At 37.3% G+C, this 12,825-nt stretch overlaps 1 protein-coding gene across 4 annotated transcripts; it reads left to right on the forward strand.

Annotated features, from left to right (window-relative positions):
* The first annotated feature begins 982 nt into the window (after positions 1 to 982).
* On the forward strand, positions 983 to 11,435 carry cfh (complement factor H). 4 transcript variants are annotated; one of them, XM_051375714.1, is made up of 15 exons: positions 983 to 1,149; positions 1,279 to 1,461; positions 1,673 to 1,778; positions 1,936 to 2,012; positions 2,193 to 2,375; positions 3,374 to 3,556; positions 3,694 to 3,888; positions 4,004 to 4,177; positions 4,625 to 4,792; positions 5,437 to 5,604; positions 6,488 to 6,649; positions 8,702 to 8,866; positions 9,300 to 9,494; positions 9,579 to 9,746; positions 10,921 to 11,435. In XM_051375714.1, the coding sequence occupies exons 1-15, from the start codon at positions 1,080 to 1,082 to the stop codon at positions 11,145 to 11,147; spliced, it is 2,424 nt and encodes an 807-aa protein (XP_051231674.1). In that variant the 5' UTR covers positions 983 to 1,079; the 3' UTR covers positions 11,148 to 11,435. The 4 variants fall into 4 exon arrangements, with proteins under 4 accessions (XP_051231674.1, XP_051231675.1, XP_051231676.1 ...); XM_051375715.1 differs by having other exon boundaries at positions 11,002 to 11,435; XM_051375716.1 differs by having other exon boundaries at positions 11,047 to 11,435.
* The last annotated feature ends 1,390 nt before the right edge of the window (positions 11,436 to 12,825 follow it).

Consider the following 12,825-nt stretch of genomic DNA (forward strand, 5'->3'; position numbering starts at 1 on the left):
ATTAACTTTATCTCCCAATGCCAACTGCCCTGACAAACAGGAAAGGCAAGGCAAATAATTGTGTAATTTTCTCAGGAGGCAGTGAAAAGATGTTGCATATAGGAAAAAATATAGCTGTAAATACTTTTGTGCCTCAGACTTTGTTTGCGTCTGACCTACAGATCCCACTTCCTGATTGAATATCATAATAGTTCCTTATCACAAATTCACAACAAATGCTCTGAGGAATGAGTGAGGGCAATATAAAAACATTTCCAGTGACACAGACACACACCTAACTTCTGTTCCAAACAATTGTCATATTGAGAAATAAAGGCAAATCATGCATTGCTTAACAGGTACGTTTTAGAGGTCAGAATCTACTTATTTGTTTCCCTTTTGGCAGCTGTGTCTACTTTTACAAGGCCATCAACCAACAAACATTTGTATAAACTGTGTCTTAACAGTGACAATTATGCACACAAAAGAAACTCAGGTTAGTTTTATATAATGAACATATTTTTATCTAGTGGTGAACCGACTTGCTGTTTTGGTCTTTTTTTCAGTTTTATATATACTAGACAAGAAGAGCCATAGCAGACTTGCTGAAATGCAACATTTTGTTTGTTCAATTGATTGACTGCAAATGATTACCAAGGAGGAAAAAAACAAATAAACTTTTACAGGAATACTCTTTTTTTGTCAATGAATGATAAACATAGCAAAATCTGATAATGCAGGGCCTTGAAACCACTGAAACTCTTGTTGCATTACATTAAAAATATATAAAACTAAAAATACCCTATACACTAGATCTGTGTCATTTCCATGATTCAACTAGCTTATTCTGCAATGTAAATCTTAGTCATACATCAATATAAGGTGTATTCAAGGTTTTGCTAAGGACTGAGTGTGTCATATAAGGTATTGTGTGTGGTCATACCAGCTTTTCTGTGTCCTGTGAGCCTGAGTAGTTGGAGGCTGGAACAGACTTGCGTAAATCATTGAGCAATCTTCTTTTTCCTGCACTGTCTGTGTATAACTGTGTTTCATTCTCAAGTTTCTACTTCTGCTTGGAGGGTCAGGGTAATGAAGAGAAAATGTACGTAATAACCCGAAGCTGTGTCCTTTTTTTGTTGATGCATACACTGACCTTTGTGAAAAGTCAAGGTAAGACCAAGTAGTTCAAGTAATTTTTGCAGTCAGTTTTTATCTTAGCATTTAATTTATTGTGTTTTGTTGTGGGGATAAGAATGGAAAAATCTACTTTTGTTTTTGTCTTGTTTTTCTGTGTTACAGAGTGTACACTTAAACAGTTTTTAGAGGGCCCCCTGTATGATTCAAATTTTGACACAAGTGATCTGGAGGCCAGCTACCCTGGCGGAAGACAAGTGAGAGTGAACTGCGTTGTTGGCTACAGTGGCTTTTACAGAATCCTCTGTGTTGAGGGACAATGGCAGCCTAAGGGCAATAAATGTCAACGTAAGTTCCTATCTTTAACATTCAGTATTTCTTTTCAGAAATAAACATTTACTATGCAACATGTAATGCAGTCAATGCAGTGGTTTGAGTGCACAATGCCAAAGAAGGTTGACTGTATTATATGATATGAATAAAATATGGTCTTTTATGGAAGAACCACTTGCATCAAACATATATTTACTCATATTCTCTCTCATTCTTGTGTTATAAGCAAAATCATGTGGTCATCCTGGCGATGCCCAGTTTGCAGATTTTCATCTGGATAAGGGAGAGGATTTTGTCTTTGGGTCAAAAGTTGTATACACCTGCCACAAAGGGTATAAAAATATTAATAATCACACATATATACTGTTGTTTCCTATGTATCTTTGTTCTCTCCCACTATTGTATCCCTGTGATGTAACAAGTTTTCAGTTTATATTCATCTTAATGACACATTACCATAATCCATTTCCTACATTATACTTGCTTCAGTTATCAAATGGTCAGTCGCACAAACTACCGGAATTGCATGGCTGGAGGCTGGAATGGTGTTGTTCCTGTCTGTGAAGGTAAGAGCTGAAATAACAGATCTTATTCATCCGTTACCTGACACATTGGGAAATGGAAATTATTATCCTTTAGAAATATTAAAACTGTATTGCTTACCTGCTGAGAGGTCAATACATTTGAAAGTCTGAAGTCTTTTGAAAGCCTTTTGGTCAACCAGTTTATTTGTTTTATCCTTCAAGCCCAACAGTGCCCAGTGATTCATGTGGCCAATAATGTCCAGGTGATTGGGGACCCAGAGGAAGCAACCTATGGCAATGTAATTCGATTTAGCTGCAAGTCCAACAGTGACATGCTGATTGGGACTCGTGAGATGTACTGTGATGAAACTGGAGAGTGGATTGGCAAAGTTCCTATATGCCAAGGTAAAGCAGACTGTTCAAAATGAAAACAGGAAGCACAGGAGGGTTAAAAGAGATGGAAAGGGGAAGACAATAACCCACACAGACATGCTTAAAACACCGTGGTAACCACTATTACCCAGTAGCTAGTGAGTAAAACTAAAAACAACTACTGGCCACCTAATACACACCATGTATGACCATAACAACCAACAGTTAGTTTAAACTAAAATGTATCTCAAACTGAAACGTAACTGAAGACCCCATGAATGATTGTTATGGTCTTGGAAATTACACCTCTCAAAGTGATAGTTTGCCATTTTGGTATAAGTATTAACTTTCTTTCTTTTGAGAATGAATGACCCCAGTTTATTTCCTTAAAAAAAACAGAAGAAAGTACAGATGAAATGCCACAAAGGTCCACAGCTGCAAACCGGGGACGCTGGAAACGCTGCTCAGGATTATTCCATACATTAGTAAATCAGAACTGTAGTATGTTCTCAGGAATTAATTTGAAAAAATGCATCATGAAAAAAAAATGCTCAAACTGTCACTCGTGGTTAATACCATTGAATTTAATTCCATACAGTCCCAAAATATTTGCCTTTTCATGAACAAGTGTAGTTCAGTCAGACAACTCACGTTTGAAATGTTTATTCCAGCATTATGGCATAGTTAGATTTTGGCGTCTCCAACCTCATTACTCCCCGCAGACATTTACATAGAGATATTGGGGAGCAAATACCTTAAACCCCTAGCCGGAGCCTACAGATGGTTGCTGGGGTGGTGGTGGGGCTTACAGAGCAGCAGGCAGCAATACTGATGCAGGGCAGATTAAAGGGAGAGCTGGAAAATTGTGCAGTTTAAATAGACCGCCAGATTGGAAAGGTGTGTGTTGGTTAGGATTATAGAGTGTGAGGCATGTCATGTGTGTATAGCAGTGCAGCTTGAGTTGACTGCCTAAACTATCTTGCAGGCTTTGCTCCATTTATATTTATGCCTGTGTGTGTATTCTTCAACAGCAATAGAATGTAAAGTACCAGATATTGAAAATGGTTTTGTGACTGGAGATAAGCAAGTGTACAAGGAACAAGAAATCCTGCATTTTGAGTGCAATCGTTACTACAAACGCACTGAAGGGAGATCTTCAAAATGCACAAAAGTAGGAACAGGAGCAGAGTGGACCCCTGCACCTATGTGTGAAGGTACGTATAAACAGTAATTTCATTAATTTGTTACATCACACACTGACTTGCAAAAACTGGTCCTGTATATATGGATGTCATGGTAATAGTCTACATCAAACTAACAAATAATATGTTTAATCTCCCAACAAATGCAGCAATAAAATGTCAACTGAACCTGCCACCAATCGAAGGAACCACGTATGAACCTCCTGGCAGAAGTCTGTTTTCACCTGGTGACGAAATAACAGTCAGATGTACAGAGAAGTTCTGGATTTTTAACCTTCGGGACACCTCAGTAAGAACTGAATGCGATGAATTTGGAGAATGGACTATCACACCGGTATGCAAAGGTACAAAACTACATGGGCTCTAGTGCCAGAAACAGATTATGTGTGTGTATAATTGATTATGATTATTAATCTAATCTCATTTTACTAAGATACACAAATCTTTCTCTTATTCTAGAGGTTATATGCGACAAATATGATCCACTTGTGACTTCCTGGAGAAAATACTGGACCCAAGTAAAATTGCATGAGACTACAGGTTATACGTGTAGGCGAGGCTACAAGGGGACAGATGGCACCAACGTGGCCACATGCACCAGAGATCGGTGGAGTCCAAATCCACTTTGTCAAGGTACTGTGAAGTTAAGCTTGTGTTTTTGACATTACTGTTAATTTTGTGTTGATATTTCTTCAAGTTAGGAAGGATCTTTGGTCCAGTTATCAATCTGTTTTACTCTAATAATGTTCTCCACCAAAAGGCTGCCCTGTAGACCAAAAAACAAAAATCTGTAAAAAATGTTTCATGTTGCCTGCTACTCCACGCCCCTGAAGTACGAGGCTACATCACATTCACGCCCAAAAAACCTCAGGTGCCATATTTATTGAGCATCTAATCTATTCTAGCCTATTTAGGATCCATTTCTACATTGTAGTAATCCTACTACTACTACCACTCTCATTCACAACTCTCAATCTCTTGAAGTCCATAGTCTCCACATTGCCAACAGTTATGTCTGTATATCTCTTTATTCTGTATTTATGTGTACAACTGCATTTATTTTTTTATTTTTTTGTTCAGAAATAATATGCTTCAGACAGGCTATCGATAATGCAGATTTTGTCGACAAACGTAAGAGGGAATACAAAAACAATGAACGGATTAATTATGCCTGCACAGAGGGTTTTAAAGGAAATCCTTCCCGAATTTGCACGGAAAATGGTTGGATCGGGGATTCAGAATGTACAGGTAATGAAATACACCAAATACATTTATTATGTTGTATTAAAGAAGCTGCTAAACAAGAGACTGAGACCATAAACAAGTGAGATGTCAGGTCATTTCTCCGTAAGACTGCACTGGAGGAACCAGGATCCAGATTAAATTTCTCAGCTGTTGAATAAAGTCCTTGCTCCCTCTGCAATCATTGGCCAGAAACCAGAAATCAGAGCAGAATGCTGAATGTCTATGAATGACTATTCACATTGTAAGAAAGCACTGGGATCCAGCAGTATACATATTAGGAATAGACATGTCTTCTAACGTTAACATTAATGTAGTGGACTATTTTACCTACAGTTTATTACTACTCGAAAAAAGAGCCAGATAAAGTGAGAACAATGGGACAACGGTGAAATATAAACCTTATATTTTGATTTTACATACTTAAGTACCACCAAATAGTCAGCAGGTCATCACTCCTTTCTCTGCAGTTGTGTTGCTATTCTAGCCTATTTAGTCTCCGTTTCTACGTTGTAGTAATCCTACTACTACTACCACTCTCATTCACAACTCTTAATCTCTTGAAGTCCATAGTCTCCACATTGCCAACGGTTATGTCTGTATGTCTCTTTGTTCTGTATTTATGTGTACAACTGCATTTTTTCTTTCAGAAATAACATGCATCAGAGAGGCTATCGATAATGCAGATTTTGACAACAAGCACAAGTGGGAATACAAATACAATGAGCGGATCAATTATGCCTGCACAGAAGGTTATAAAGGAAGTCCTCACCGAATTTGCAAGGCAAATGGTTGGACTGGGAAATCAAAATGTACAGGTAATGAAATACAGCAAACCAAATTTATTGTTGGGATGTTTTGTTGTTTCTATTTATTATGCTGTTTGGAAGAAGCTTCGAAACTAGAGGCTGAGACCATAAACAAGTAAGAAGTCAGGTAATTTCTCCGTAAGACTGCATGCTATTGGTCTTTTAGTGCAGCCAATGGAGCTGCCCCCTGCTGGCCATTACATAGAATGCAGATTTAAGACATTGATTCACTTTACAGACCCGGAGGCTCTCTCCATTATATGTACTGTCAATGCTTCCGCCCTCCTTACAACGACCTTAAGACAGTAGACCGGATATGTTCAGTCCGCCTGTAATGTGAGAAACATGCCTTGTCAAAGCTCAAATGTATGATACATGTTGATCCTATGTTGGTACTTAGATTCAATCATAGATACACTGAAACAAAAGGCTATTTTTGGCTATAATCCTCCCCTTCTGTTAATGTGATACAGTTTCAAACACTATGCATAATTTCAAGACGGACACATGTATTAACCAATATGCAATGAAGTTTCAGATTTATAATTAGTGGCAGGGGACTTGTCTTGGAGCTTTGAGATGCAATAAAAGGACCTTACTTAGGACCTAGCAACTGTATTCGCTGTTGTATCTCATTTGGTGTATATATATGGTACTTTGGTTTGTCTAATTGTAACATAACATAAGTGAAACTGGAAATGCAGGACTGTAACATGTACAGTATTTGCTTTAACATGGTAGAGTTGCAACTTTTACTGGAGGTGAAATATCTGAGTATTTTACTTAACTGAAATATCTTAATCTGATATACCAACTCCATAAACAATATGTTGTTTCCATTTGCTCCTCAGTGTACAAGCTAATAACTAAATGTTATTTGTTTTATTTTCAGCAATTTTATGCAACAAAGAATATTATGACTTTGCAGTCATTAAGGGAAACGGTAAATACAAATACAAATACAATGAACAGGCTGAGTATACCTGCAACAGTGGGGGAGGTTTTACTCGAACTTGTGGGGCATCAGGTTGGAATGGGGAAAAAGCTTGTTCAGGTAAGGAAGTACAGAAAAACATATTCACTGTTGATATTTCTGTTATACATGCATATAAAGTACATTTTAAGAAACTACCATATTGGCCACCCCTGTCATATTATAGGAATATTGCTAAAGTCAGACATTTTTTAAGTCTTCATGATGCTGAATTCTCACTCACGCTTTGTAATTCAGTTTTTAAGGAATTACCTAAAAAGTCCATTAGAAAGCTACAGCTAGTTGAGTCTTAACTAAAACTAGAAAAATGGATCACATAACTCCTCTGCTAAAGATACTGCACTGTCTAAGCTCAAATCCATGACACACACCGATCCTAGGTCCTTTAGTTAAGTCATGGATACTCTGTATTAACCATTACACTGTATGATTAAAAACGGAGTTTTAATTCCACGTTCCACAATTTTGTTCCACGTTGCCTTCATTTGCCAACCATGATATTTCAGATTTATAATTAGTGTCAGGGAAGTTATTTAATCCTGGAGTTATCTTATCTGGGAGCAATAAAGTGCATACAAGCAATTACTTAGGACCTAAAAACTCAACTCAACCCAACTCAATTTTATTTATAGAGCACCTTTCATACAAACATGCTGCCAGCTGGTTCCCATAGCAAAATTAGAACAACACTGAAAGAAATAAAAAAAAAAACATGCAAGGCTAAATATGTATACAATAAAAACTATAAAACATTAATAAATCAAAGTCAAAAGGAAAAAAAAAATACAATAGAAATAATGTGAAAACCACTTGCTACAACCTAAAAACTATGGTCATAGCATTATTCCAAAAAGGAGGACACAGTTTTGAGGGTGGAGAGATCAAATTGGACAATATCAGGCACAAGACTATTTATGAATATATATATATGTATATGTGTGTGTTTGACATGCTGAAACATCTTCGTTATCTTAATGCCAGATGTTCTAAGTACATTTTGAGTACAGCATATATTAATGTTAATATATTAACTCTAACATTGTGTTATTAAATATCGCAATATTTCACTTAAATACGTTATTTCTAAACAACAGAGTGACACAGTAAAAGGTGTAGAGGTTTGATGTTTGCAAGAACCTGTTACCTTACCTAACCAATTATCTTGAGGAGATGTGTATTTGGTCATTTCACTAATGAAGAATGGCAAATTGATTCTACTTTAAAACAACTGAAATTAATTTATTCTAAAGACAGAAAATAAAAAGAGTCAGGTGACTTAGCATGCTAATATTTAACATTTAATATATAAAAAGTACAGTCAAGGCTGATGTCATCAGTTTTTCAGGCATTTGGTCATAAAGCAGTACTGGTCAAATTTTACTTCTAGATGATGGCTCCAGACCAGATTTTCAAAGTGGGAGGCTGGCCCACAACAGTGGGGCTACGAACAGTTTCATGGGAAGCTCAATGAATGTGAAGAAGTATTTCATCAGTTATTACATTAGTTATCAAAAGGACATCACATAGAATATTGTGATTTGGTTAAAGAGAAGGTCCGAAGATACAGTAGTTTGGGGAAATTTGTATTTGTATTTGGTGTAGTCTGAACTTATGTCATACAAGTTAGGCTATTGTGGCTCAAGTCCTGAGTTAAGTCAACAAAACTAAGCAAGTAAATTAAGGGGGTGAGGGGTGGAGGCGTGCAAATTGTTCATTTCAGACCTTGAAAACCCTTGCTCTAGATTAAGAGTTAGGGGATCACCAAATTGATTAGAAATGGGGAACATGAATTTGTGAACTAAAGTCATTGTCAATCCATGTCCATCTAACAGCTGTAGAGACATGCCACATTTTACCACATATGTAAACCTGCTGTTGGCACTATAGGAAAAGTCAGAGAATGACTGAAGTCAGTAGGATTCATCTTCAGGGCAACACAAATATCAAATTTTATTTTTTATTTTATATACTTTCTGATATATTTCAGACTGGGCCAAATTGATGGACCAAATAAACAAACCAACCTGCCATTAGTATGGCTAAGAATGTGTTGTTCTCTCTTTTGAGTGATGCCATCTGGCTATAACTCTTTTCTTTGTTTTTCATTGACAGCATGTCCAAAAGCTGAAATTCAGAATGGATTTGTAATTGGCCCATTCGATGGCATTGTGTACTACACCTGCACTACAGGTTATAAGCTTTTCACAAAAAGCTGGTGGGGTGCCGCCCAATGTAATGGCCAAGTGTGGTCTGGACTTGCGTCAGAACGATGCATCGGTAAGTCATCTTTAATGCCTTACAGGTCTAGTTGTTGTAACCAGCATGAAGCAAACTGGCCACAGTGGCCTTTTGATGGAGAGAATCAACTCTGAGCTGACTGACAACTGTGACAAGCTGTACATCATTTTTAAAAGGAAAATTTAAATATGTTGGAATAAGTAAAGATTTCCTAGGGATATAATCAATCAGTATTTTCTGAAAGTGAGGCCAATCCCAGGTTGCAGTGAGTTCCTTTAGAAAACTAAATCGGGTACGAACACAGCCACAACATATTGTACAATAAGCTAAATAAACCAATTATTCCTGATAACATTCGTAAACCTTCATTGATTTTGAAAGGAAAGATTTTGTTTATTTATTATTGGTATCAATTTTGTGTTGTGTGTTACTGATATTATATTTTGTATGTTTGTAATAATATCCACCCTAGAGGAAACAAAATGTGGAAAAATTCCAGTGATTCCTAATGGGGAAGTGAGAGATCAACTTCAACATTATGGTTATAGACAAAATGAAAGGGTCGAGATTACATGTAACGAAGGATACCGGCCTCGTTTTGACATCTTAACTTGTAATGAGGGACAATGGCGTTCGGCTGCATCATCACTCGAAACAATCTGTGAACGTGAGTCCTATTCTGTTTTATCAGTTTTATAAAAAAAGATTACAGGGCGTAACCTCATATTGTTAATGTGTTGATCTCTTCCAGCGTTGCAAAACTGCAGTCTCCCACCCAAAGTTGAGAATTCAGTTGTGACTTCATATAAAGAGAACTTTGAAGTCACTTATGAGTGCCGTACAGGTTATAGAATGGAGGGACAGCATACACTTCAATGTGTAAATGAAGAATGGGACCACAACATTACATGTACAAAAGGTAAGTAAAGCCAAAAGCATTTCACAGTCATTCAGTCACAGTCAAGCCATTTAGCCTGCTGATTTTCATTTATTATGAATGTATAAAAGAACAGTGTAAATTAAATTACATTTTGTGTTTGGTGGTTTGTTGCTGTTGAGTTCAAGCTGCGGTTCAGCTCTCCATCATGTTATAATGTGTTTCAGCAAGGGTAAAGGGAACATACTGGCTTGAAGAAATGTGTCAGTTCAAAATTTGTGGGGGGGAGGGGGATTCTGTATTCAGCTCAGCAAGGAAATGCTTTCTTGAGAAGCACACACAGGAAAGTGGGTAGTCTTTCATGGAGTCTGCAATGTTGAACCACCAAGTTTCTACAGTAGTTGAGAACAGACAAACCAAACACTGGCTCTAAATTGACAGTTTTCGAGAGTTTCGAAGCCACCGTAGTTTCTCCTACATGCTTGGAAGGAGTGATGGTATTCAGTCGGTTGTATTCTGAAACTTCGAGATGCGACTAAATCCTACACTTGCCGTTTAAGAGAGATTAAAATACAAATCTATCCTTTTGGATGTCACAAAGCATGTAATGAAGGGTAAACACACCTAAACTAAGTTTGCCCATATTTGTAATTGCTTGAATAGTATTTTTAACATTTGACATTTATTCATTAGACAGACACTTTTGTCCATAGTGGCGTCTTAAACACCAAGTGACAAATACATTGTTGGGTCAGACTGTGATTTTAAAATTATTTGGTCAATCTGCACCTTGTGACAAAAGACAATTACTACCAAAGTAATTGTCTCTGTACTTCATGTGAGTACTAATCATGGTGGAGTTGCGTTCCAGGCGAATATCATAAATTCATATCTACGAGTTGTGATCAGACTACTGTGGTACCAGACTGAACTGTGTCCTTTTAGGGAAAGACTGGCACCTACGAGGGTGGGTGCTAGGTGTGATGCAGCAACCTAGGACCACATAACACCATGAGTAATAAAATAAAATAAATTATAACATGCCTGGTTAAAAAAATCCTCAGAGGACTCACACAACACAAAGACACCTCAGAACCATAATAGCTTTGTTTTATTTCAAAACCTAAAGGTTATTTATAAGTGGATGCCTGATTTACCCTCACTGCTTGTTTTTGAAACTATCCCACAATTCCCACACCTTCGGCACCTACCACAGCTCCCGCCGATCATACAGCTCCTGCAGATAAAGCAGCTCCCGCCAATGATGCAGCTCCTGCAGATAAAGCAGATAAAGCAGCTCCCGCCGATGATGCAGCTCCTGCAGATAAAGCAGATAAAGCAGCTCCCGCCGATGATGCAGCTCCTGCAGATACAGCAGCTCCTGCAGCTCCCGCCGATGATGCAGCTCCTGCAGTTAATGCTGATGGTCTGAAGGACTCTTAGTAAAAATGCTGAACTTTTCTATGATCTTTTTGCATCAATTGTTTGGGAAGAACACAAAGACAACATTTGCCATGTGCATTATTCATAATGATGTAATATCTTAAATGTCATACATGATCCTAATACATATGATTGTTGGAAAGAGCAACACTGAATGATTGAATCAATTGTTTGTATGATAGTGTGATCTGAAATGATGAAGCTCTGGCATATTGAATGAAAGATGAGAAAAATGCTTTGTTTGGTGTTTCTATTTGTATAATGACTAAATACAGTATATGGAGTCTATGTACTTTTCAATTTTCATTTTTTGGATAAGGAATTCTTAGTTAGACTAGACTCAAGACTAGTAACCACCACTACTGAGGTTTTGGCATAATATGGATGACAAACCAACCAGGTCTGCACCATCAATATAAGATGGACGACATGACAGCGCCCCAAAAGTAAAGCCAAAACATCTTGATCGCCCCCTGGTGGCTGACAGCAGTATAGGTCATGAAGCCTGCTCCCCCATTATAGTAGATGGGACATCAGCCAATTATGTTTTTTGTGGTGTGTAAAGGCTACACATTTTTACAATTTGACAATATAAGAATCACTTTAGGCCTACAACAGTAAACAGAAAATGTTAAAAGCAAAGGTTTTTCGTGTCCATCTAATTTTTTATCAGAGCCACAGGGAGCCAAGAGAGGACCGAAAGAGCTGCATGTGACTGTGGGGCCACAGGTTGCCTACCCCTGATGTAGTGTATAAAATACTTGTACCAAGATGTTGGTGCAGAACTTTATAAATCATTTTGAAAAGGTAATATACATTTTAATGTCCAAAGAGACTTTTTTGTTTGTTTGTTTGTTTGTTTGTTTGTTTGTTGTTTGTGCAGAGCTTTCTTACAACCACACATACAAACATCAGTTCATACCAGGACAGGAATTCACAGGGGGCCATGAGGGCCACAGAGAATCCAAACAAACATATCAAAAGTGTCTTTGGGCTTTCAAATCAGGTTTCATCTTGGCAGAACATATATTTCAGTCAGTCATCTCTCTCAAAAGTGTGGCCCACTATCTATACTTAACTACCTTACCTACATGACATAGCAAATACTATAGCTAAACTGCACAACTTCATTGTGCTCATCCTTGAAATGTTTGTAGGGCTAAATGTTTAATCTGCCCTCTATGTTTAAGGGTTTTTGGTTAAAATTAGATTATAGTAAAACTGGGGAATCAGGATTAATGTAGGTCAATACAATGTCCTCAAGTTGAGTAACACAAGTGACACTTACAGTTTGAAGGAATTATATTTCCTCAGCAGCATTTCTCATTTGGTGAACTTTTAAGTATGAATCTTTATAGTGCAAATAAACTGTTTTGCTCTCTCAGTACCAACAGTACCAATTGCGTCATTGACTGATCCAAACGATTTTTAAAACAGACTTTGTACTGTATTATCAACACTGCTCATGCCAAGTTGAATGTGGTAATCAGTACTAACAGAACAGACAGATACTTACAAACATATCAGACATTTAGCTTTAAACTGTTTTTATGCAGCTCAAAATAGTCCTAAAGTTGTCTGTATGTGCTGCATGTCAAGAGAGGTAGGTTTTTTTTTATTCTTAGTGTTGTTTTCAGAGAGTTGTTAGTAAGTTATTTTCTAGTTGTGTTGGGGTAAA

The sequence above is a fragment of the Dicentrarchus labrax genome, unplaced genomic scaffold, assembly GCF_905237075.1.
Source record: "Dicentrarchus labrax unplaced genomic scaffold, dlabrax2021, whole genome shotgun sequence".
In the NCBI taxonomy this organism is placed as follows: Eukaryota; Metazoa; Chordata; class Actinopteri; family Moronidae; genus Dicentrarchus; species Dicentrarchus labrax.